Source organism: Hylobates moloch, unplaced genomic scaffold, assembly GCF_009828535.3.
Source record: "Hylobates moloch isolate HMO894 unplaced genomic scaffold, HMol_V3 SCAFFOLD_12, whole genome shotgun sequence".
In the NCBI taxonomy this organism is placed as follows: Eukaryota; Metazoa; Chordata; class Mammalia; order Primates; family Hylobatidae; genus Hylobates; species Hylobates moloch.
The window spans coordinates 60793829-60821057 of record NW_026652287.1 but is presented as its reverse complement, the minus strand read 5'-3'; the positions used below and the strand labels follow the sequence as shown (position 1 = coordinate 60821057).

Genomic DNA, 27229 nt, shown 5'->3' with positions numbered 1-27229 from the left:
CCAGAATAACTTCCATCTATTTTCACAGGGCTAAATTTTATCTTGGGTTAGGTATAAAAAAGAACACTTCTCAAAGATAGTAAAATAGTTTATGGTCAATGAAATATTTTCATGGTTCAATGTTGCTTCATTCTTAATAATCATAAAACCTCTCAACTGCTCTGGACTCATTTTAATGACAGCTCTCTCGTGGCCGTGAATCACAGTTCACCAGCACATTAATTGGCAAGGTAACTACAGAAAAAGGGCTTCCTTGTGAGCTTCATTAAGTTTTCACAAATGACAGCAGCTTCAACTTCTTACACTTAATTTTCTTTCAGTTTAACATGAATAGTCAATGCAAAACTCCCCCAGCAGCTTGATGGGTAGATATTCTTACAAGTTTTTAAAAAGCCTTTATACTCTTAATTTTTTTCTTTCAGTAGATTAGTAGATATGCTAAGTTTTTTAAAATTGGCAGTTATTACTCAAAACTTTCAGTAGATACTAATAATCATGATCCACTCCAACATTATGAGCCCTGAAGCAAGATGCAAGAAAACAAAGGAGCAATAATTAATTAACTCTTACATTTCAAGAAGAATACAAAAAAGCAGCTAGAGGAGGAAGGGAGAAAAACACAGGATGCTAATGATGGAAACACAACAGAAGCTTATGAGTCAACAGTGATAATGAAACCAGTTCACAATGGCTTGTACCTGCCGAAGTCTAGGCACCAGACACTATTTTAAGTGCTTTATGTTGTTTTTACTTATTTCTCTTTTTTGTTTTTTGTTTTTTTGAGATGGAGTCTCACTCTGTCGCCCAGGCTGGAGTGCAGTGGCGCAATCTCGACTCACTGCAAGCTCCGCCTCCCGGGTTCACGCCATTTTCCTGCCTCAGCCTCTCCGAGTAGCTGGGACTACAGGCGCCCACCACCACGTCCGGCTAATTTTTTGTATTTTTTAGTAGAGATGGGGTTTCACCATGGTCTCAATCTCCTGACCTCGTGATCCGCCCGCCTCGGCCTCCCAAAGTGCTGGGATTACAAGCGTGAGCCACCGTGCCCGGCCTACTTATTTCTAAATATCCTGTAGAGTAAGTACTCTTAGTCTTCCCATTCTAAAGATAAGGAAATGGACATATCAAAAGGTTATGTAACTGGCTCAAGAATCACTTTGTTCGCAAGTGTGCAGGCCAAGACTTAAGCCCAGATCACATGCGATCTGATCATTACTCTGTTGTCTCTTAATTACTGGGAGTGTAGTCCACTCTAAACGAGGTATGTTCCCCCTTTAAGACGAATACTATTACTTGTGTCTGATATTCTGACTTTCAACTTTGCAAATTTTCTGCAAATGGAACAAGTTCATTAAAGGAGAGCATTAGATTTCTGAAATATACCATACCTGAGATTATGAAAGGCAACAACGAATGCTACAATCACTGTGATGGACAGAACGAATATGTAAGCATAAAAAAGCAGAGTATCTGAAAGCCTTCCAAATGTATTAAAAGGCAGGAGGCCAAAAGCTTCTTCACACAGATAGAGATTTGCATCAAAATCCCTAGGGAACAAATGGAAAGCAAAGTATTAAATTCAATACAAGACAAAGAAATGACATTGCATCTTTCCTCAAAGGGAGTCTGTAATTAATAGTTGAAGGCACAATGACAACTTAAGTTTTAAAGTCCCTGCTGATTTAATAGAAAATAGCAAACATAGATTTTCAATTCAGTTATACCTTGTTGCTCCAAGCCCAAATTTTGCCTTCAGAAATTTAAATATGTGTTCATCTGACTTCAGGTTAAGAATTTTCTATCAGGGAAAGAGAAAACAAAAATTGCTATTAGTCCTTTAGGCACGGTTTCCTGATAACTTCCCATGAATTTATATATTCAGTGTCCAATTTCACAGGAGCGTGTGGGTGTATAAAATCAGTAAATGTTCACAGTAGTTCTCAGAACTGAGGAATTCCAAAGCAGGGACTTCCAAACTCCTTCCAAACCCCACTCCCCTTTTTAGCATAATCCTTTATTCAAAAAACATCTTATACATAAGTTAAATATGCAAAATAGGTAAAAGATGAGATTTTTTGGTTTCAGGGAGAGGGAGAAGGCTGAGGCATAGTGCGCATAAGTTTTCAGACCAGAAAACTGACAAGACGATGATCTGAAACCTCAAATAGATACACCGCCCACAAGGCCTGTTTGGCTTTGGGGCTTTTGGTCTGTGGATATAATCGATCCAAGACTTATTCACTCAAAGACAATTCAAGACAGTTGTAACAGTGAAGGGGTGGACAGACAAATATGAGTGCTCATCATTAGTGATTACAATTTTAACTCATATAATTCTATTTTAAATTTGTGGCTTAAAAATCCATATATAATAACATAAATGGTGAAAAAATTTATTAGAAGAAAAACGAAGATAGGGAAAAAAGATGAAGCCACAATTGAGTTCAGTACACACAATATATTCATTAGAGATGAGCCACAAATCTGGTCTTTTGCATTCCAGCAGCAAACGCAAACAGGGAGGTCAATATATTTATGTTATTCACAGGTTTATAAGAGTAAAACAAAACAGTTGCTCAGAAGAGATCCTAACAGTCCTAGAACTGAGACTCAAAACAATTTTTTCCCATGGGTATAGCAAAAACAGCAAAGACTTTCAAGGAAAATTTTCTCTACTTCCTCTTGTTGTAGGTCACTGGCAAAACATCAAATGCAATTCAACAGATGTTATTCTTCGGGGAGTCAAAAAATGGTGGTCCAGGGATGCAGCTCTTTACTGGTTTAATCCAAGAACCAGTCACTGAATGTGTAGAGTGGGTCAATGCAGGAACTGTGTATCTTTGGCCACTCTTCCAGAAATGCTGGCTGCTCCACTCAAATAAGCTTTTTATGAAAAAAATTTTTTTAGTAGAGTTTAGGTTTTGCTATGTTTCCCAGGATGGTTTTGAACTCCTAGCCTCAGGCGATCCTCCCACCTCAGCCTCCCAAAATGCTGGGATTACAGGCATAAGCCACCATACCTGGCTTTGAATAAGCTTTTTAATTTTTAATTTTTGTGGGCATATAGATGTATATATTTATGGAGTACATCAGATATTTTGACACAGGCATATAGTGTGTAATAATTCCATCAGGATAAATGGGGTATTCATAAACTCAAAAAAAGCTTTTGGCTGAGTGCAGCAGCTCATGTCTGTAATCCTGGCACTGTGGGAGGCTGAAGTGGGAGGATACCTTGAGCCCAGGTGTTTGAGACCAGCCTGGGCAATGTGGAAGATTCCGTCTCTACAAAAATTGTGAAAATTGGCCAGGTGTGGTGGCACACAACTGTAGTCCCAGCTACTCAGGCTTAAGTGGAAGGATTGCTTGAGCCCAGGAGGTCAAGACTGCCGTAAGCCAAGATCGTGCCACTGTACTCCAGCCTGGGTGGCACAGTGAGATCCTGTTTCAAAAAAATTAAAAAAAGCAAAAAAAAAAAAATAAGAAATTTAAAAATAAATTATTGATAAGTACTGGACTGTATGGAGTTTAAGAACATACTGACAGCTGGGCATGGTGGCTCACGCCTATAATCCTTTGGGAGGCCAAGGCAGGTGGACTGCTTGAGCCTAGGAGTTTAAGACCAGCCTGGGCAACACAGCAAAACCTTGTCTCTACAAAAAATACAAAAATTAGCTGGTGTGGTGGTATACACCCATAGTCCCACCTACTCAGGAGGCTGAGGTGGGAGGATCACCTAAGCCCAGAAGATCAAGGCTGCAGTGAGCCATGATCATACCAGTGCATTCCAGTCTGGGTGAGAGACCCTGCCCAAAAAAAAAAAAAAAGAACATAGTGACATAGTGACTGGCTGAGTGAAGAATCTTTTTTTTCTTTGATAGTCAACAGATGTGAACAAGGACCACAGTTCTCTTGTGGAGAAGGAGCTTGTTTTGCAGATGCCTCTTATCCTGAGACCAACCTTCTAGGACAGGCAAAAGCATCCGAAGAGATCAATGTAGTTTTGCTCTAGCATAAAAACAAATGGGATATCGAGGTCCAAGAACTATACCTTTAATAAAGCCTACTGTGAAAAAAAATTAAAAAGCCAATAAAAACATTTAAAAAGCATGTTAAACTAAGCAGAGCCCCTGGGGCATTGTAAAAATCTTAGCAAAGCACCTACTGGACATAAAACCAATGGATGCCTACTTTACTAAATGAGTTGTTCTGTTAGGCTTGTTACATATAAGTCAGTTAAATGTCGGGAAAAATGAGCTCAACTCTTCTTTCCAGCAGAAAGTAGACGGTAAGGCCACTTTACTTATTAACTGAACTCAATTAAAAATCATGTCTTTTTTTTTTAAGTACCACAGTATAGAAAGCTATGTGTATATTATGGTACTAAAAATAAAAATTTTAAATTTAGAGAAATATTTGTTTAATGCTTTTTAAGTTAAGCTTTTAAAAGTTTCATTAACAAAAGGTGAGTAAGTTCAAGGTGGGACATAAGGGTACATAGAAATTAATGACTAAAATCAACAAAATAATCCTTGTTACTAAGACAAAGTTAAAACTGAGCCTGTTTGAAGTAAAACTGGTAACTCTTGAGTTATGTTAATACACTTTATAAAGCAAGAATTTATTTAAAATTAAAAGTTTCAAAGAAGTCAGGTGTGGTGGTGCACACTTGTAGTCCCAGCAACCTGGGAGGCTAAGGTGGGAGGGCCATTTGAGACCAGGTGTTCAAGGCCAGCCTGGGAAAACAGCAAGACCCTGTCTCTAAAAAAATTAGTTTATTAAAAAAGAAAAAGAAAGTTTCAAAAATTATCTCCAATGCCATAAGTTAATTAAAAATACATTAAATGTCATTTTATTAACTTACCTTAATTATGTTGTTGAGAAAAAGCGTCAAACATAAAACCATGAATAAATGTAACAAAAGTTTCCCAAGCCTATTAAGGAAGCTTCCAGTTTTCAGATTTTTCTAGAAATTAAAAGAGTTATGTTTTAATTCTTAAATTTTAATATAACTTCATGAACACTGAAGATGAGCTTACTTAAGGATTTAAAAACACTGGCTCATACAACATAAAGGGAAAATATATGTGGAAAATACAACCTACTCATTTTCATGAGGTTACACTGTCTTAATATTTGTGATTTTCTAGTAGTAAATGAATCACTTAATAATGAGCTTCATAAGATGAGGAAATGTGTCCCAGTCTTTTTTTTCCTAATTATTTTTTAAGACCTTAGCAACTGGAGGATTGGGGTCTGCCATTTGGAAGGTACTCAGGATACGCCGACTGAACAAACTGTTACATCATTTTTTTTTTTTTTTTCTTTTTCTTTTGAGACGGAGTCTCACTCTGTTGCCCAGGCTGGAGGGCAGCGGAGCAATCTCGGCTCACTGCAAGCTCCGCCTCCTGGGTTCATGCCATTCTCCTGCCTCAGCCTCCGAGTAGCTGGGACTACAGGCGCCTGCCACAACGCCCAGCAAAGTTTTTGTATTATTAGTAGAGACGGGGTTTCACCACGTTAGCCAGGATGGTCTCAACCTCCTGACCTCGTGATCTGCCCGCCTCAGCCTCCCAAAGTGCTAGGATTACAGGTGTGAGCCACCACGCCTGGCCCTGTTACATCTTTTATCCATTAATTCCTACATCACAGGCATAGTTACAACTCAATTACGTAAAAGACCTATGGGTGTAAAAAGAAGTACATTGTGCCTTTTGACATATAATAGTTTTCTCGTAATCTTCAGATAATTTTATACATTGTTAAATATAATAATATCTTAACAGTTCAAATATGAGTAATATTTATTTATAATTAAGGTTAAAAGGATGACTGTGAATTGTTGTTTTTGATAGTCAACTAAAAGCCTTTGTCCATAACAATTCTCACTCAAAAGACTAATAAGAAAAATGATTTCTTCTTCTCAAAGTGGAAAACAAAATGGCTTCTTGACACAGAAGTTTCTAGCATATGTGAAACAGGAAGTTATAATTTTAGGCAAAAACAAATTACTCACATCTTATGTAAATATAAGAAATTTAATTATATAAATAAAGCTAAAAGAGCAAGTCATTGTTTTCAAACATGATTTGACAATACCCTAGGAAATATCCCATTATTTCTAAAGTTATTTATTTGGATTCTCAAAATTCTCAAAACGGTTAATTTTAATTCACCTAAAAATAACTAGTACGGTATGGAAGGATGGGGAAAACAGTAGCATTACTACATCAAATAACAACAGGGTATCCACCAACGTGAAGGACTGTGATGAACATGCTCCCAACACAAGCACGAGACTCTTCTCGCTCCTGAGTTTACACACATAAAAATTAATAACTTTTCTCTTTTACTTCAACTTTAAATCAGTGGCATTCAACCAAGCATCTTTGGCTGGTCCCTACATTGAAGTTAAGGTTCCAATTATCTAAGAAATAACTTTCAAAACAAAAGGATGACCTCAGAAAGCTTGAAACAGAAATGCTACCACATGCACAAGAAAAAGCACACAATGCCACGTGCGCTTTTTAGTGCAAATCAGGTCGTAAATTTCCCTTCGTATGCTGTATGAAAATAAGGTTCAATAAACCACGCAATTAAAAACAAGTTTACTTTGATAAAGGACAAAAAAAAGACATACCTGAAGTTTTCTTGCAATGAATACTGAAAGGTTAAAACTGATGAGCAGTGATCCAAGAATCATGGAATTAAGAAACTGAAGAATGCAGACCAGGAGTAAACTTGTTATCTGTATTCCATATAGCCACGTGGCCTGCAAGATCCAAAGATTAGATGAGTACAAACATTTCACCAAGAGATCATCACATGTTGACATGTTGGTCATGAGGTGGATACACCTCAGCTTACAAATAACGCAGAAAACACACGTAGATTCAAGAAACACAATCTATGCTGGGCGCGGTGGCTCACATCTGTAATCTCAGCACTCTGGGAGGCCGAGGCGGGTGGGATCACCTGAGGTCAGGAGTTCACGACCAGCCTGGCCAACATGGTGAAACCCCATCTCTATTAAAAATACAAAAAAAAAAAAAAAAAAAAAAAAATTAGCCAGGCGTGGTGGCTCGTGCCTGTGATCCCAGCTACTTTGGAGGCTGAGACAGGAGAATCGCTTGAACCCGGGAGGCAGAGGCTGCAGTGAGCCGAGAATGAGCCACTACACTCCAGCCTGGGTGACACAGTGAAACTCCAAAAAAAGAAACACAGTCTAAAAAAGGAAACTAAATCATACACATACCAACTGTTTATTTACCTTTTAATAACAGAAATCTTCTAACATTAATTAAAAGCGAAGTAAAGAGGGATGATATGAAGTAGAGGAAGTAAACAACAGCATAAATGTATTTATTCCTGGGAATTGGCAAGAGCCATTTATAATCTTCAGTTTTCTTTTCAATGATTTCAGTTACAATAAGTACTTTACTGTGTTATTTCCTAGTTTTCCATACTCTATACTTTAGGACTGTATCATTCCTTGCTTTGTCTGTGTATTGTCTGTGTAAGTGTGTGCCCAGATCCCCTGATTAGACTGCAAACCCCTCCTGCTGCATGACCTTGTCCTCTTTGACCTCACAGCTTCACAGAAGGCAGCACAGTACAGTGGGCAATGACATCAGCTCCGGCACCAACAGCACCTGTACTGCAGTTCCGATTCTGGTGCAAACCAGCTATGTGACCTAAATGGTTCATCGTGAACAAGAGATGATGATACCTTCCTCAGCGTTGATGTAAGGTCTCACAGAAGAACCAGATGTGGTAATGGATGAAAATGCCTGGTGGCCAAGCACGGTGGCTGATCCTGTAATCCCAACATCTTGGGAAGTTGAGACAGGAGGATCGCTTGAGCCCAGTTCAAGACCAGCCTGGGCAACATAGCGAGACCATGTGTCTATAAAAATAAAACACTAGCCAGGTGTAGTGGTGCAAGCCTGTAGTCCCAGTTACTTAGGAGGCTGAGGTGGGAGGATCGCTTGAGTGCAGGAGGTCGAGGCTGCAGCAAGCTATGAGCGCTCCACTCCACTCCAGTCTGGGCAACAGAGCAAGACCTGGTCTCTAAAAAAAGCGGGGAGGGGTGGGTGAGGAGGAAATGCCTGGCACATAATGAGCACTAAGGATTAACTCTTGACGTAATGAAACTTGTTGATAGGTTGATACCAAAAGCAGCAAAACACAACTAACTTGAATACACGAAACATGCCACAAAGAAAAAAAGGCAGTCCCTAATAAAGAGTGGACACTTATTCTGTTAGTTTTCTTCTTCTCTTTCAAATTAGACAATGCCATACTCATTCTGACATGTGAAAAATACCAATTTTATTTAGCAGCAAATCCGATTTTCCCCATGGTTTTGTTCTCTTAACCTCAAGGGAAACACACCTATTGATAGAAGCATTGAAAAGCGAGGCTTGCAGCAGTTCAGTGCTTTTGCTTAGTGTCAATGGGAACTCAAGGAAATGGATGCTGATGATCTTTAGGATCATGAAGATAATGTATCTTACTCTAGGAGAGTTAGACACTTCAGAAAAACACAAAAAAGAAATAGCAATCCATAGGTGGGCTCTTGAGTCAAAATCCAGCACCATTACCTAAAGAAATAATATTGATTTCACAGCAGTATATAGCATTTCATATACAGGATTGTACATCCTTTACATCCTACCATATCATTTTCTCACATCAGTGACTATTCTGTGAAAACTTAAATTTTAAATGTATTATGTAACTTTCCACCATATGCCATAATTAGTTTGCCACTGGACCATTTAGGTGTTTCTGGCTTTTTATTAACATTGTGAACATCTCTTTAAAAAACTTTTTCAGGTCTGATTCTCAGAATTCCTAATCGATTTATCTGATTAGTTACGTATTTTGTTCACTGCTGTATCCCCAGTACCTTAAAAATACACACTAGAAGAGTGGCACTTAATAAACATTGGAGGAATGGATGAACAAAAACATTTCCTTAGGGATAGATTCCTGAGTGCAATTACTGGTTAGAGAAGGAAGAGTTTTTCCTTCTTAGCAGTTTTATTAGTTGATATAATTCATATACCATCAAATTCACCCATTTAAAGTGTACATTTCATGATTTTTGGTATATTCACAGAGTTGTGCAACTCTCACCTCAGTCTAATTTTATGACATTCTCATCACTTCGAAAGAAACCCATATCCACTAGCCATCACTCTCCATCATCCCCTACCCCCAGCCCCGGCAACCACAGATGTACGGTTCTCTACAGATTTGCATATTCTGGACATTTCACAGAAATGGAATAAAGTGCAGTCTTTTTTGGCTGTCTTCTCTTACTCAGCATGGTGTTCTCAAGTTTCATCCATGTTGCACCATGTATCAACATTCTTTTTTATTGCTGAACACTATTTATTGCACGGCCGGACTACATTGTTTATGGAAGGGATATGGGCATTTGGGTGGTTTCCACTTTGTAGCTATGAATCACACTGCTATGAACATTCATATACAAACATTTTTGCATGGATATGTTTTCATTTCTCTTGGGTATGTATCTAGGAGTGGGATTGCTAAATCATATGGTAACTCTATATTTAAAATCAAGAAATGCTGAGGAAATGCTGTTTTTCAAAGTGACTACACCATCTTATAATCCCATCATCATCAATGTATGAGTTCTAATTTCTCCACATCTGTGACATTTGTCTCTGTTTTTTAATTTTAGCCATCCAAGTGGGTGTAAAGTGGTATCTGCTTATGGTTTTGATTTGCATTTCTCTGATAGCTAATGATGCTGAGCATCTTTTCATGTGTTTATTGGACATTTATGTATCTTACCTGGAGAAATATCTACCCAAATCCTTTGCTATTTTATCATTGACAGAGTTATAAGAGTTCTTCATATATTCTGGAAGTTCCTGATGAGATATATGATTGCAAATATTCTCTCGTTCTACGGGTTGTCTTTTTACTTTCTTAATAAGCACACTTTTGAGTACAACAGTTTTAATTTTGATGAAGTCCAATTAATCTGCTTTTGTAAAAGTCACTTGTGCTTTTGGTATTGTATCTAAGGTTTGTGCTACTCCAAGGTCAGGAAGAGTTATTACTAGGTTTTCTTCTAAAAGTTTTGGTTTTAGCTCTTACACCTAGGTCTGTGATTCACTTTGAGTTAGTGTGTACAGTGAGAGGAAGGGGCTCAACTTCATTCTTTTGCATGTCGATATCAGTTATTCCTGCACCATTTGTTGAAAACACCATTAATTCTCCATTTAGTTATCTTCACACCCTTGTTGAAAATTAATTGACCATTTCTTGTGAGGGTTTATCTCTCTCAATTCTATTCCACGGGTTTATGTCAATCCTTCTGCTGGTATCACACTGTCCTGATTACTATAGCTTTGTAGTAAGTTTTGTAATTGGAAAGTGTGAGTCTTCCAACTTTACTCTTCTTTTTCAAGATTGTTTTAGCTATTCTGGGTCCCCTGAATTTCCATATGAATTTCAGGATTAGCTTGTCAATTTCTGCAAAAACTCCTCCTGGGATTCTGAGAAGGAATGTGTTGAATCCGTACATCAATTTGGGGAGCACTGCCATCTTAACAACAGTAAGTCTTCCAATCCAAGAACATGCATTATCTTTCCAATCCAGGCGTTTAAAACTTTCAACAGTGCTTTGTGGTGTTTTGTAAAGCACAGGTTGTCACTTTGTGTTACATTTGTACCTATGCATTTGACTCTTTCTGATGCTCTTCTTTCTAGGAAGCGTTTGTGTCCTTTGTTCCCTTTTCTCATTGGTTTATAAATGGTTTTCTCATGGATTTGTAGGAACTCTTTAAGGATACTGACTCATTTACAAATGCTTTTTTTCCAAAAACATCTTTCTGTTTGCCTTTATTTGTGGGTGTTTTTTGATGTTTACAGTTCGTTTTGTATCAAGTAAGCCTATTTCTAGAAAAAGGGGCAGTTTGTGTAACAACAAGATTATGTATAGTTTTATATACATTCAAAAGAAAAATTGCTGATGAACAGCCAAATGTAAAACTGAGCAGTACTGTGTATTAGGAAGTCCTGGATTATCAGTGGTATACTGGATATTCTTTCCCGGTTCTATTAGTACAGTACAGTATAGAAACAAGGCAGCAAGAATATAGCTGACCCCTGAACACCACAAGTCCAATTATACATAGATTTTCTTCTGCCTCTGCTACTCTTGAGACAGCAAGACCAACCCCTCCTGTACCTCCTCCTCGGCCTACTCAATGTGAAGACGATGAGGATAAAGACCTTTGTGATGATCCACTTCCACTTAATAAACAGTAAGTATATTTTCTCTTCCTTTGGATTTAATTAACATTTCCCTTTCTCTAGCTTACTTTATTGTAAGAATATAGTACATAATGCATCACATACAAAATATGTGTTAATCAACTATGTTATTGGTAAGGCTTCTGGTCAACAGTAGGCTACTAGTGATTGAGTTTTTGGGGAGTCAAAAATTGTGTGCAGATTTTCAACTGCTGGGGGGAGACATTGGCACCAGTAGCCCCTGTGTTGTTCAAGGGTCAACTGTATATCCTTTCTGTGTAGAGTAACTAGTTGTCTTCAATGGATCGTGTTCATGCTCCTCATCACCATTCATAATAACCACAGTATCTGTTTAACATTAATAAAATAGCAAGCATTGTTCCATATGACCCACATATGACTTATTCAAACTTAGGCAGCCTGGTTGTAGAGTCTGTGTTCTTAACCACTATGCTATACTGGCTACCATATAAATAGTTCCACAGAGGCTCAAAACTTTGTTTTATACATTTTATTTGTGTAAATTTAAGGGATATAAGTACAGTTTCGTTACATGTATATAACATATACTGATGAAGTCTGGGCTTTTCGTGTATCTATCACTCAATGTGAATTCTATCCATTAAGCACTCAACACCCATCCACCTGCTACTCTTCCTGAGATCAGAACTTTGGAAGTCTCTTAAGATTGAAAAGTTTTTAATGTTCCAAGGCAATTATGGAGAAGGTTCGCAATTTTACTAATCTTTCAAAGAGCCAGCTCTATCTATCTATCTATCTATCTATCTATCTATCTATCTATCTATCTATCTATCTATCTATCTATCTATCTATCTATCTATCTATCTATCTATCTATCTATCTATGAATGAATGAGATGGAGTTTCGCTCAATGAGAGCCCAGGCTGGGGTGCAATGGTGCAGTCTCAGCTCACTGCAACCTTTGCCTACTGGATTCAAGTGATTCTCCTGCTCAGCCTCCCAAGTAGCTGGGATTACAGGTACCCACCACCACGCTCAGCTAATTTTTCTATTTTTAGTAGAGACAGGGTTTCACCATGTTGCCCAGACTGGTCTCAAACTCCTGACCTCAGGTGATCCACCTGCCTCAGCCTCCCAAAGTGCTGGGATTATAGGCATGAGCCACTGTGCCTGACCAAGCTAGCTCTTTTTAATTAATTCTATTATTCATGTTTTCAATAGCATTGATTTCTGCTCTTTATTATTTTCTTCTCCTGGCCTGAATTTATTTTGCTCCCTTTTTTAAGGTGAGAGCTTGGATGACTGATTTCAGACTTTCTGTCTTTTTTATTTTTATTTTTGAGACGGAGTCTCGCTCTGTCACCCAGGCTGGAGTGCAGTGGCGCGGTCTCAGCTCACTGCAAGCTCCGCCTCCCGGGTTCACGCCATTCTCCTGCCTCAGCCTCTCCGAGTAGCTGGGACTACAGGCGCCCACCACCACGCCTGGCTAATTTTTCGTATTTTTAGTAGAGACAGGGTTTCACTGTGGTCTCGATCTCCTGACCTCGTGATCCGCCTGCCTTGGCCTCCCAAAGTGCTGGGATTACAAGCGTAAGCCACCATGCCCGGCCTCTGTCTTTTTTAATATAAGCATTTTAGTGCTACACATTTTCTTCTTAATACTGCTTTGGATGTGTCCCACAAATTTAAATATGCTTCACTTTCATTTTCGTTGAGTTCAATGCTGTCCAAGGTTCCTCTTAGACTCTTTTTTAGTGTATATCTTTATATATTTTTAAAGTGGTTATTCTGGCTATTACTACTATAGATGTAATAGTGAGCTTAATTCCCAAGTATTGAAACATTTCCTGTTATCTTTCTGTATTGTTTTCAAATTTGAATCCATTGTAGTCAGAGATTATATTCTCTATAATCTTAAATCTTTTATGTTTGTTGTTGTTTTATGGCTCGGGAGATAGTCTATGTTGGTAAGTATTCTGTGAATGCTTGAAAAGAATGAGTATTCTGCTGTTACTGGGTGGAGTTTCTATAAATGATTATTAGATGCTGTCAGTTGAAGGTGTTGTTGGGTTCTATATCTCTGATGATTTTCTGTCTGGTGTTCTATCAATTGTCCAGAGAGAGGTGCTGAAGTCTCGAACTGCAATTGTGAATTTTTCTATTTCTCCTTTCAGTTGTCAGTTTTTGCTTCGCACATGTTGCAGTACTGTTGTTTGGTGCAGGTACACTTAAGATTGCTATGTCTTCTCGGTACATTGAACCTTTTATCATTATATAATGTTCTGTTCTGTCCCTAGTAATTTTCTTTGCTCTGATATCTACTTTCTCTGATATTAACATAGCTATTCCTTTCTTTTGATTAATACTTGCATGTTGTATCTTTTTCCATCCTTTTACTTTCAATTTATCTATATTGTTGTGTTTGAAGTGTGTTTTAGACAACAGCTGGGTCATGCTTTTTTAAATCCACCCTGCCATCTCTTTAATTAGTATATTTAGATCATTTACCTTTAATGTAATTATTGCTATTTTAGTCTTAAATCTGCTCTTTTATTCTTTTTTGTTTGCTTGTTTCTAATTCTTGCTTTCTTCTTCCTGCCTTCCTGTAGGTTATCTGAACATTTTTAGAATTTCATTTTTATTTATCTGTACTGTTTTTTCATGTACTGCTTCGTATAGCTTTTTAAAGTGGTTATTCTGGCTATTACATTATGCATTAATAACTTCTTACAGACTAGAGGTATGGACATTTTAACTGTTTGAGTGAGGCATAGAACCCTAACCTCCATTTAAGTCTCATTACCCTTCCCATTTATATTATTTTAAGTATTTCTTTTACATATAGATAACCACATAAGACAGTGTTATAATTTTTGCTTCAGTCATCAAATATAATTTTTTTTTTTTTTTGAGATGAAGTTTCGCTCGTCTCCCAGGCTGGAGTGCAATGGCACAATCTCGGCTCACTGCAACCTCCGCCTCCTAGGTTCAAGCAATTCTCCAGCCTCAGCCTCCTGAGTAGCAGGGATTACAGGCACCCATCACCACACCTGGCTAATTTTTGTATTTTTAGTAGAGATGGGGTTTCGCCATGTTGGCCAGGCTGGTCTCAAACTCCTGACCTCAGGTGATTCGCCTACCTCGTCCTCCCAAAGTGCTGGGATTATAGCTGTGAGCCACCACGCCCAGCCTCAAACATAATTTAGAAACTCAAGAGAATAAGAAAAGTCTGTTATATTTATTCACATTTTTACTTTTTTCATTGCCTTGTCTTCTTTTCTGATGCTCTTAAATTCCTTCTCATTTCCTTTCTGTTTCAACAACTTCCTTTAGCCATTCTCTTATGGTAGGACTGCTGGCAATATTAGTTTCCTTAACTGAGAATGTTTTGATTTTCCCTTTCATTCCTGAAGGACATTTTAACTAGGTATAGGAGTGTAGGCTGATGGTTCTTTTCGGTTTTTTTTTTTTTTTTTTTTGAGACGAAGTCTCGCTCTGTCGCCCAGACTGGAGTGCAGTGGCACGATCTAGACTCACTGCAAGCTCCACCTCCCAGGTTCACGCCATTCTCCTGCCTCAGCCTACCAAGTAGCTGGGACTACAGGCGCCTGCCACCCTGCCTGGCTAATTTTTTCTATTTTTAGTAGAGACAGGGTTTCACCATGTTAGCCAGGATGGTCTCGATCTCCTGATCTTGTGATCCGTCTGCCTCGGCCTCCCAAAGTACTGGGATTACAGGCGTGAGCCACTGTGCCCAGCCTTGACGGTTCTTTTTTTCTGCATCTGAAAATACTATGCCACTTCCTTTTGGCCTCCATGGTTTTTTTTCTTTTTTTTTGAGACTGGGTCTTGCTCTGTTGCCCAGGTTAGAATGCAGTGGTGCAATTACAGTTCACTGAAGCCTCAATTTCTCCCACTTCAGCCTCTCAAGTATCTTAGACCTCAGGCATGTGCTATCATGCCTGGCTAATCATTTTATTATTATTTATAGAGATGAGGCTTCATCATGTTGCCCAGACTGGTCTCAAACTCCTGGGCTCAAGCAATCCACCCGCCTCAGCCTCTGAAAGTGCTGGGATTACAGGCGTGAGTCACTGCGCCCAGCCCCTCCATGGGTTTTGATGAGGAATTCACTGTCAATTAAATTGGTTTTCCCCTATAGGTACAGTATTTTTCTGACTACTTTCAATTTTTTAAAATTTATCTTTAGTCTCCAGAAGTTTGATTAGAATGTGTCTTAGTGTGTCTCTATTTGGATTTATCCTGTTTGATATTAGTTCAGCTTGTTGATTCTGAAGGTTTATAGCTTTTTCCAAATTTGAGGAAATTTCAACTATTTTTTCCAAAAGTATTTCTTTGCATACTTTTTTCAGCGTCAGTAAACTCTTTTCTTGTCTTCTTCTGGGTTTCTGATTACCTGAATGTTAGACTTTTCATTATAGTCTCACAGGTCCTTGAGGCTCTGTTCATTTTTGTTTCATTCTATTTTTTCTTGTTGTTCAGATTAGGTAATTTCTAAATTGTTCTATCTTCAAGTTCACTGATTCTTTCCTCTGACTACTTCATTTTGCTGTTGAGTCCATCCACTGAGTTTTAAACTTTGATTACTGGAATTTTTCTCTTCTAAAATTTCCACTTGCTTCTTCTTTGTATCTTCTACTTCTTTGCTTAGAGTTTGTATTTGCATTTGTTTCAAGTGTGTTTGTAATTTTGCTCAATGAAGCTTTTTTTTTATGATGGCTGCCTTAAATTCCTTGTAAGATAATTCTAATTTCTGTGTATCTCAGTGTTAGCATCTATTGTCTCTTTTCATTCAAGAGAGATTTTCCTAATTCTTAATATAAGAATTTTTTCTTTCTTTTTTTTTTTTTTTTTTGAGACAGAGTCTTGCTCTGTTGCCCAGGCTGGAATGCAGTGGCCCCATCTTGGCTCGCTCAAGCTATTCTCCTGCGTCAGCCTCCTGAATAGCTGCGATTACAGGCACACGCCACCACAGCCAGTTAATTTTTGTATTTTTAGTAGAGACGGGGTTTCACCATGTTGCCCGGGCTGATCTCAAACTGACTTCAAATATCTGTCCGCCTCGGCCTCCCAAAGTGCTGGGATTACAGGCATGAGCCACTGCGCCCGGCCTAAGAAGTGATTTTTAACTGTATCCTATTACATTATGGGACCCTGGATCTTATTTAAATCTGCCATGTTAGCAGGCCTCCTGTGACACCATGTGTCTTGGTCCATTTAGGCTGCTATCTAACAAAATACTGTAATCTGGGTAGCTTATAAACAACAAAAAAGTTACTTCTCATAGTTCTGGAGGCTGGGAAGTCCAAGATCAAGAAACTGGCAGATTCAGTGGCTGGTGAGGGCTTGTTTCCTGGTTCACTGATGGCACTTTCTGGCTGTGTCCTCCTCACATGGTGAAAGGGGTGAAACAGCTCCCTTGTGCCTGTTTTATAATGGCACTAATCACCTCCTAAAAGGCCCTACCTCCTAATACAATCACCTTGGGGGTTTTGGTTTCAACATATAAATTTGGTGGGGGATCACAAAAACATTCAAACTATGCCAAGGCTATGCTAACGGGGAAAGAAGGGTGCTGCCTCGGTACTTCCAGACGGAAATGGAAGTCCAAGGTGCCCACTTGCCCTCCATTGACATCTAGGGGTCAGCGGAAGGTGTACTTCCTTATTGCTGGGTGAAGGTGAAAGTTCAGGCTCTCTACAGGTCCCTGCTGACACATGCTGGCTGGGAGAGATAGAGGTGCGTCACCACTGCTCCTTACATGGCCTGCACCGACAGCATGGGGTAGGGCAGTAGATAAAGGCTTATTACATCTGGGTGGTGGTTAGAGTCTCAACCTCCCTGTTGGCCTTCTCTGACACCATCCTGAGAGAGAGGGGACAGGATGTCTCATTACCACTAAGTGAGAGTTGAAGTCCAAGTTTCCCAAGTGGCCTTCACAGATGTCTCTGGGAGATGGTGAAAGTTCTGGTTCCCCACTAGACGTCTCTGACATAGCTCTGGCAGGAAGCGAGGCATGCCTAGTGACAGCTAGGTGAGGGCAGGAATCTAGGCTTCCCACTGAACTTTACTGATGGAGGTGGGAGTGGGGCTGTGGTTTTTTTTCTGTAGCATTTGGCTAGAATAAGGCAGTTAATGTTTGAAAGTTTTCTGTCTTGTTAGGCTTCCTCTCTTCTGGTCCTTTTGCTAGAGGGAGGAGGCTTTTTGTTTGTTTGAGTCCATTGTTATTTCCAGGTTTCTGACTTCTCCAGCACCCAGTCAAGGATATATGGGGCAAAAAGAAAACCCAAGAAACTTGCTGTCAAATTTTCCCTCCGGTCTCAAGGTCCCCAGGCAGTCTGCTTCTCTCTACCTCTCAAATTCCTCTTATGTTTGTTATATACATATACTGTCTAAGGTTTTTCAATGTACTTTGGGGAGGAACAGGGAGAAATGTCTCTACTCCCTCTTTTCTGGAACCATATAGGGTACTTAACACGATCTCTTAAGCATGTATCATGAATGCGTCTGTTTCCACAATAGATTAAGAAAACTTTATTAACCTCCATATTTTAGCCTTTAATTAAGCAAAAGTATACACTTTATAATATGCTTGCTGTTCTGTTTTACTCTGTTCACATTTCTGAGTGGAAACTTGAGCTTTTGCTGGTAAGTTTCATCATTCATGAAAAGATGACAAAATGTACTGTAGAAGGTACTGCTTCTTGTCACCACACTGAGCTCTGAATTTGTATTACCTTTTTCTATACCAATTATTCCAACTCTTTCCCATTTGACATGGTTAGAGAGAAGTGATTCTAATTTATGAAGAAACTAAGTTAAATCACTTGCTTAAGCTGAAAGAGCCAGTTATTTTCAGAGCTGATAGCGCAATTTAGTTTTATAACTCAGGATCCTTTCATTGTAATAATGTTCCTCCTTAAAGTCTGATATTTAAAACTACTTCTAATACCAACACAGTTTCAAATGTAAAAGTTGAACAAAGTTTAGAACTAAATATAAAATAAATTAGCTATATTATTTTAAAATGTTGTGTATGTTTTGCTTTTTCAAAAAAAATATGGGGGAACTAATGGTTATATAATATTTGATTGCATAGATATGCCATCATTTATTTAAGTATATCCTATTGCTATTGGCTTAAGTCATTTCCAGTTTTTTATTTCTTTTTATCTTTTCTGCCCAGCTTTTTCTTATTACAATACAACTAAAATGAACATGACAGATTATTTACTTAGGACAAACTTATAGGGGTAGAAATGTTGGTGAAAAGGCAAATGCATTTTTAGGCTTTTGATACCTACTGTGAAACTACACTAAAGAAAGATTACAGGAGTGTACAGGTTACCAGCAGTGTAGGAGTGGCCACTGGCACACCTGCAGAAACACTAAACATTTTATATACATATATAAACTTTGTCCTGTCTACCTGCTCTTGCTCTATTCTACCTTCCTATTCTGCCCCCACCCCTGACATCCCACCCAAATTCTGCCCTCATTTGTCATCCAGGTGGTCTAGTTCTAGCTTCTTACTTCTGTAAACACTTCTCTGCCTAAAAATAACTTTTCTTCTTTTAGATATATTAGTATAGCTAATTAGCAGCTATCATTTGTCTGCTTGTTCTTATTGTCTGTAACCTTTGTTTCCCAAGCTAAAAGGCAAACTGTGGCTATGACAATGAATTACACATACTGGCATTTTCTGTAGTGCCCATCCTATTACAGTGTCTCAGTAGACAGGCAATGTGTATTTCTTGGTAGGCTTTTATGTTTCTTAATTCAGACTCAGTCAGCTATGGAAGCTTATTGGATCTCCCTTGATATGGAATAAATGAGTGCAAATCCTTGGGCTACGCTGCCGCCTTAGATCTGGAGAAAGTATTTTATTATACTTGGGAAATATTTAAGTTACTACTACTTTAGAATAGTAACTATAAGCCATCTTAAAACTGTATACAATACATAAAATCACATTTTTGCACACGAAAAAATGTGATTAAATGACAGCAGCAGACACTAGGAGAGATACTGGTTTCTTTATTTCACATGTGACTTTCAGCCAGTCAACAGGGATTCACATCCCATATTAGTTAAATGTGACTATGAAAATTTTATAAAGTACTACAAAAAAGCTGTTATATACCTACTGAATTCTTTTTTAAAAGTGGCAGTCCACAGTAAGACATTTTAAAAGAGCTATCTTATATTTTAAAATTTAAGTCATCTCTATAAATAACAATTGACCTAGGCATTTATGCCCCAAAATAAATCCATTCCATTTTTTAACTTAAAATAAGCAGAATAAAAGTAAAGAAGGTCAAACTAGGCTTCATAAATTACTCAGTTTCAATTGGCCACAGCAAATTTACAGCAGATCTAAGAAACAGCTTCAATTTTATCCATAAGTACTTGCATATTTTCATCTCATTCTATGATATAAAAACACTAAATGGCCAAAATCTCAAGTGAGAAAAGAAAGCAAAGCTCACCTTCACTGCTGGCAGCATGTCCAGGGAGTCCAGTGTGAACAGCACTAATGCTTGCATCAGCATCATAAATTGATTAAATTGCCATGTCAGACTAAAGAGAAAAGTTGATATGAAAATGGCAAGAAGTGTCAGCCTCTGTAAAAAGAAAACCTTTGTATAATTTACATGTCTCTAGTAATAAAAAACTTTGCAGACAAGTTTTCTCAAGAGCAGCCAGTATCTCTATAAACCAAACAGAAAAACCATAAACTGTTGCTCTGAAAACCCTTGCATTTGTTATTTAAGCTCTAACTATCATAAAGTGACACTTTGCATATAAATATTCACAGACGGTGTGTGTATTCCACACTATTATGGAGGCGATAATGCACCAAATCACATCTCAAGAGCAAGGGCTTAAAAATTCTGACAGTTTTGCAGAAATTGTGTGTGGGTTTGCTGCAACTATTTAAGGGTAGATTATGTAGAGTACATTTTTAACATCAAAAATGAAAACATTTTCTTTGCAAAGTAGGAAAAAGCTCAGGAAAAGAAAACTTAATTTAACTCAAGTTTAAAAATTGGTCATGGAATAAGAACTATTCACATGCATTGGGATACTAAGCACATCACATTTTTGAAGCTTCATATATAAAATTGGGGGATTAAAATATATGAAATTTTATAAACACTTACTTCAGAAAGAGGCTGTAAGTTTGGTCTCAGGAAATATGTAATTGCTGCTATTTGAATTGCAAAGAATGGCAGCGCCCAGTTCTCCCTCAGTGGGATGGTAAACTCAACTCTTGTGGTATCTATTCTGCACAAAAGAAAACACAAATGGCCAAAGTGATAGCTTTTACAATAATTTCCTCAAAGACTTCCTCAGTGAAAGATGTATTAAGGACAAGTATACTTAAGATTCTGGCCACTGGTTCTCAATAATTGTCCTTATCATCATCATCATCATCATCATCATCCCTGTAACATAAAATTGGCATAGAGAACATTTAAGTGCTCTGTCCATGGGTATGCCCTTAGCACCTAGGGTTCAAGCCCAGGTTAGCCTTACTCCTAAACTCACAAATGTATCATGCCAAACCCTTACTTTTATTTCTCCCTCACTTTATTAGTGTCAAGAGGCAATATACATTTTCCCTCTCTCTGTATTTCTTTGGTGTTTTTTACACTTGAGTCTTGAATATGTCATTGACAGTATTTTTAAAAAAACTTCCTGCCTCTCTAGAACATGAATCCCAAGAGGGCAAGTATGGGTAAGATTTTTCATCTTTGTACACCATCCCCACACATACTAGGCATTCAATAAATGATACACATATGTAACACATAATACACGTGTGTATCTACATATCAAACAAGGTACCTACATCTACATATATCCCTCTATAAAAGATATAGAGATATATATATGAAACAATGTATCAAACAATGTATCCATATCTACATATATCTCTATATAAAAGAAATATATATAGATGTCTGTATATCTATATACAAAATGTAACCTTTTAAGCCTCAATTTTATCATTTCTAAAATGGGGATAATAATAATATCTACTCTATAGGGTTCTTAGAAGAATACATATAACGCATATTGTAAAGTGCTTGGCATACAGTAAACCCCCAACAGGACTGTCATAACACGTAATTTGCTTAGACTTACAAAATAAAACCTGTATTAGAACTCACGTTCAAGTTTTAAGACTCCTATTGAATACTGGTGTTGCCACTGTAGGTCAGGCAATGATTTAATGATCTTGAATACGTTTTTTAAAAATGTGATTTCATAAGGCTCTACTGCTTATAATAGTAGATATTAAATAAGGCAAAAACGCCCTTGCATTTGTACATCTTTAAGCTCTACTAACTGAGAGCCATACACAACCCTATTAAGGTTGATAGTGAAGATATAATTAAAACTTTTTAGGCAAGGCACAGTAGCTCATGCCTGTAATCTCAATACTTTGGGAGGCCAAGGTGGGAGGACTGCTTGAAGCCAGGAGTTCAAGACCAGCCTGGGCAACATAAGGAGAACCTGTCTCTACAAAAAACAAAAACAACCCCTAAATAAATAAAATTTTAAAAAATCTTCATTGGCTTTAAAAAAGAGCAAAAAAACCCCAAAAACTTTTTAATGACTGATATGCTAATTACCTTGATCTGATCACTATACACTTTATATGCATTGAAATATCACTATGTAGCCCATGAATATGTACAATTATTATTTGCCAATTTAAAAAACCCTTTAAGAGATGACGTATGTGGCTGGAGAAATCTTGATCACACAGCAAACAGATAATAGGTTTGGGATTATTATGAATGATTTTCTTGATATGCAATTCAATGCTCTCTGTTCCTCAGCTGGAATTACATGTAAGTAGCACTTTTTCCCTAACTAAATAAGAAAAATTGAGTAAACCACCAGGCAAACCAAAGAGAAACTGCTCTCAACCAAACAAATGTGGCAGAAGAAACTTCTCTGAGCTGGAAATGAAGTGACTTCATTTTTACTTACATTTTGGAAAGAAAAGAAGACTACTGATTCCAACTCACCTATTTGTGACATACCAGAAAGCTGCCAACAGTCCTGACAGCCACGTACCACTGAGTAGCCAGCTGGTTATGTAAAGAGCTGTGACATAGATCGCCTGGAGCCCAAATAAGGTGTAAATATAAAAATAAACCGGCTCTAAATATTTCTGTAAAAGGGAACAATAAAACATGTTTGTCAGGTGAGCCCCAACCCTCCTCAGTGCCATTTAAAACATGACAGTAGGAACAGAATATGCAGGAGCTTGCCCCTAATTCCAAGCAGCAAGCCCACACCCCTTTCATCTATTAGAGAAGCGTTCGGGCAGCCTTTCTTCCCGCCACCGAGAAGAGACGGGAAGGAAGTCCGTGAGAGGTCTGGCTTCACTCTTTACTCTAGAAAGTTTTATACCTAACTTTGTCCGATGATACGTCATTCACATGAGAAGTGGTCATTGTGATTTGCTGACTTTACAAATTTTTTCTCTCAAAGATCCATCAGGAGTGAATGTGTAATCACTCCTGATTACAGAGAGCAAATGAAAATATTTATTAGCTTCTAGACCACATACATACATAAGCCAGGAAGCATCTATGTACAAAAACCTTGTATCTTACGTAAATAAAAAGCAGTATCTTATAAAGTTCACAATATACATGGAAAAAGAATATGGTATTGCTGATTTTCTACTAAACCAGCTGAAGATCAGAAAGACAGATGTGACAACTTTCAGCTCAAAATGGCAGACTTTGACTTTCATCTGATATTAATAATTCAGTATCACAAAACATAACATACCTGTATGGGTAGAACTCTATATAAAATACTGAGAAAAACCTCTTGGTAAATATTCATTCGCTGAAGGAGATTAATTGTCTTCATAGATTCAGTTTTATTATCATATATTAGGCCATGAAAACCTAAGATTGATATGTGAAAAGTCAGGAAGAAAATAATTACACTCATAATTATTCATTCATTCAAAACTACGCACAGATTGTTTAGTATGTGCTAGAGACTGTGGTAGGCATTGGGGATATAAGAGTAAGCAAAAAAACCATACTCCTGCCCTCAGAGAGCTTACCACATATTCAATGGACATCATTTAAACATTTACACAAACATAGGTAAATTAAAACTTTTGTAACTGGAATGAAACCACCACCACCACCACAAGGTCCTTCTCTAGAAATGCGGGCAAGAGGATTTCACATTTCTCCACCCTGCCCTCCTGCCATGCAACCTGCAGTATCTCCTTTGGGAGAGTATACATGGCCTTCCTTCTCCAATCCCCAGAACGGCTTTGGCCATGTGCTCTAACCAGTGGCATGTGAGTGGATGTAAGCCACAGCTGAGCAGAGGCTTTAGAAGAAAAGGCATATTTCTACCAGCTCTTGCTCTTGCCCTCTGCCATGACACTGGCACGTTCCAAATAGGGCTTGAATGTGCAGATGTTGGGGGCAGAGTAGAGCTGCAGCTCCCTCACAGCAGACACGTCATGAGAAGGATGAAGGAGAACTCGACCTGCTGTTATAGAGATCCACAGCCATAGAGGTCCTCTGTCACTGTAACCTGGCTAATTAATCCAAGGCATGAATGGATAGTTCACAGAAGAAAACATGCACACAGTCCTTCCACAGAGAAGAAGATGCTCAACCTTGCTCCTATTAAAACAGTGCAAATTAAAACTACCCCGAGGGATGCTAGTTCTCACCTACTGCCCTGGCAAAAAAAGTTTTACAATACACTCTGTGAGATCATAAAAAAGTAGACTCCTATATACTACAGTTGGGAATACAAAATGGTGTCATCTCTATGGAGAGGAATTTTGTAGTATCCAGCAAAATCACATATGAATTTACCCTTTGACCCAGAAAGCCCATATCTAGGAATCAATCCCACACACAGGCTGGCAAAAATACAAAATGACATCGGCACAAGGTCACTCATGCAGCACCATTTGTACCAGCAAAAGATTGATCCAAAACAACCCAGATGTCCCTCAATAGGAAGTGCTGTAGACTGAAATGTGTCCCCCTCAAATTTGTATGCTGAAGCCTGAACCCCTAATAGGACTGTTCTTGGAGACAGGGCCTACAGGAGGTAATAAAGGGTAAGTGAGGTCACACGGGTGGGGTCTTAATCTGATAGGGCTGGTGTTCTTATAAGAGGAACAGACAAGAGCTTGCCCTTGTGCTCTCTCTGCATTTGCACAGAGGGAAAGGCTACGTGAGGACACAGCAACAAAAGGGCATCTACAAAGCCAGGAAGAGAGGCCTCAATAGAAACCAATCCTAACAGGAGGTGGATCTTGGACTTCTAGCCTCCAAAAGGGAGAGAAAAATTTCTGTTGTTTAAGCCACGCGGTCTGTGGTATCACATTATGGCAAGCCTAAAGTCTAACACAGGAGTGTTATGGAGGGGTAACTCTCCAACCTAAGAGTTGGAGAGTTATGGGCCCTCATGATGGGATTAGTGGCTTTATAAGAGACATCAGAGAACTCGCTCTTCTCTTTCTGCCATGTAAGGACACAGCAAGAAGGTGGCTGTCTGCAAGCCAGGAAGAGAGCCCTCCCTAGAACCTGACCATGTGGCTCCCTAACCTCAGACTTCCAGCCTTCTAAATTGTGAGAAAATAAATTTCTGCCATTTAAGAGTCTGTCATGTTTTAATTAATGAATTAATTATTTAATTTTTAAATTTTGAGATGGAGTCTCGCTCTGTCATCCAGGCTGGAGTGCAGTCGCGTGATCTCAGCTCACTGCAACCTCCGCCTCCCAGGTTTAAGCGATTCTCCTGCCTCAGCCTCCCGAGTAGCTGGAATTACAGGCATGCGCCACCACACCCGGCTAATTTTTTTGTATTTGTAGTAGAGACGGGGTTTCTTCATGTTGGTCAGGCTGGTCTCGAACTCCTGACCTCAGGTGATCCATCCGCCTCAGCCTCCCAAAGTGCTGGGACTACAGGAGTGAGCCACCGCACCCAGCCTCGGAGGATCATTTTAAACTTCAACAAACAGCAAAACAATGCAAAGGACGTGGCATGAAATAGACTTTCTGAAAAGGACACTGCAGTGTGAGAGCCGAGACAAGGAGGCAGAGTGTCGCCTCATTCAGTCTCTGTGGGAAACACGCATGCCAGAGGCTATTCTGTTGCTCTAGACGTGTCCATGAATGACTGTGAAAGCACTATTAATACTGATTTTAGGGTTATAAGTACATTTTAGGAAGTAAATGATTTTGCAACTATGGGATCTGTGAATAACAAGGTTTGATTGTGTGGGGAAAAAATGAATACTAAGCCTGTCTTTCTTGTATAAACTGTACTGCAAGGTAGCCAAACAATTAATGAGGTTTTCTCTATAACAGAGTTCCAACTAATAAATACAGGAGGAATGACAGAATTAGAAGGTCACTAATTTGCATCCCCTCTGAAATAAGAACTACAGATGATAATTGTCAATGACTGCTAAAACCACTAAGTGAAGGGCTGGTAAGTTATTACCCTTATTATGGATGACTGGCTATCAACACAGGGACCAACTCATTAATTTTTATGGCACAAAACCAAAGATAACCAAAATGTCATGTCTCCTAGATGATAAAACTACAAGTAAAAAACATCACTTATGAGCTGGGCACAGTGGCTCATGCCTATAATTCCAGCACTCTGGGAGGCTGAGGTAGGAGGATCACTTGAGCTCAGGAGTTTGAGACCAGCCTCTGGGCAACAGAGTGAGACTTCGTCTCCACAGAGAAACAAAACAAAACAAAAAATGAACGTGGTAGTGCACACCCGTAGTCCCAGCTACTTGGGAGGCTGAGGCAGGAGGACTGCTTGAGCCTGGGAGATTGAGACTGCAGCAAGCTATGATCATATCACTGCACTCCAGCCTGGACGACAGAGTGAGACCCTGTCTCAAAAACAACAGCAAAAAAATAATTTATGAATAACTGCCACCAAAAATGTCAAAGCTGACTCCAAATAAAGCCTATAAAAGAGCAGTTTTCTGTCACATGCACTCATGCTAAACCGATCAAGTATGTATTAGGTAGAAGAGATCCATGTTGGGGCTTTCATTAGATGGAGTAAAGGCAGAGTGTGGGGTCTAACCCACTTAGGGGAAGTAAAAATGCAGGAAAATGGCAACTGTGAAATAAAGTAATGAATAGGGCACTGAGGACAAGAGGGACAACTGTAGTTTTCATTTGTGTTACCAAAATGCCTCCTGTTCTCAGACAATACTCCTTTCACCTGCAAATACCTCTTCCAAAATGATCATGAGAAAATTCAGCAACAAAACCATGAAATTGCAAAGATATTACTTTTGGGATGGAACAGAGCTGGAAGGCAAGGAGAGGAGGGTTATATAAAGTATTACATAACTTCTTCCAGAGCAAAAAACATTTTCATGAAATGATTAGACATTAGCATGGAAAAACTACACATGTTCTAGAGAGCATTTAAGTGGTTTTTAGTGCACAGTACTTCTGACTAAAATATTGAAAAAAATGCAGGAGACCCCAAATGAAACTATCAGTTGTAATTACCTTGCAAGAGGGTTGGAGCCTGCAGCATCTGCTTGTAGTAGGAGTAATACAGGCCACACTCTGTTCTGAATGAGATTTCTCGCTCCACTTCCTAAAACAGAGTTAGATCCTATGGGTTTATGTGACCTAGTTTTGTTTAAATACATATTGTTACTGTAGAAAGGATACATAACTGCAACTGGAAAGAGAACAAACTCTGAAAATATAGTCTCAAAAAATCTTGGCAAACAAGAATGGAAGGCTGATCATTGTTAAAGCTGAGTGAGGGATACATGGGAGTCTGTCCTACTATTCTTTACTTTAGTGAATGTTTAATTTTAAAAAAAATTTTAAAGAATACATCACCATTCCTATGT

General features: G+C 38.6%; 1 protein-coding gene across 3 annotated transcripts in view; it reads right to left on the bottom strand.

Moving 5' to 3' along the window:
* The window catches only part of DPY19L3 (dpy-19 like C-mannosyltransferase 3), an 81695-nt gene that overhangs the window by 26067 nt on the left and 28399 nt on the right, over positions 1 to 27229 (bottom strand). For all 3 annotated transcript variants that reach the window (XM_032170361.2, XM_032170362.2, XM_058425237.1), the window contains exons 4-12: positions 26874 to 26964; positions 23122 to 23243; positions 22347 to 22492; positions 20466 to 20589; positions 19791 to 19925; positions 6641 to 6772; positions 4865 to 4966; positions 1725 to 1798; positions 1389 to 1547 (exon numbers count right to left, since the gene is read on the bottom strand). In XM_032170361.2, coding sequence (XP_032026252.1) covers positions 1389 to 1547; positions 1725 to 1798; positions 4865 to 4966; positions 6641 to 6772; positions 19791 to 19925; positions 20466 to 20589; positions 22347 to 22492; positions 23122 to 23243; positions 26874 to 26964 — 1085 coding nt within the window. The remainder of the gene's footprint in view (positions 1 to 1388; positions 1548 to 1724; positions 1799 to 4864; positions 4967 to 6640; positions 6773 to 19790; positions 19926 to 20465; positions 20590 to 22346; positions 22493 to 23121; positions 23244 to 26873; positions 26965 to 27229) is intronic.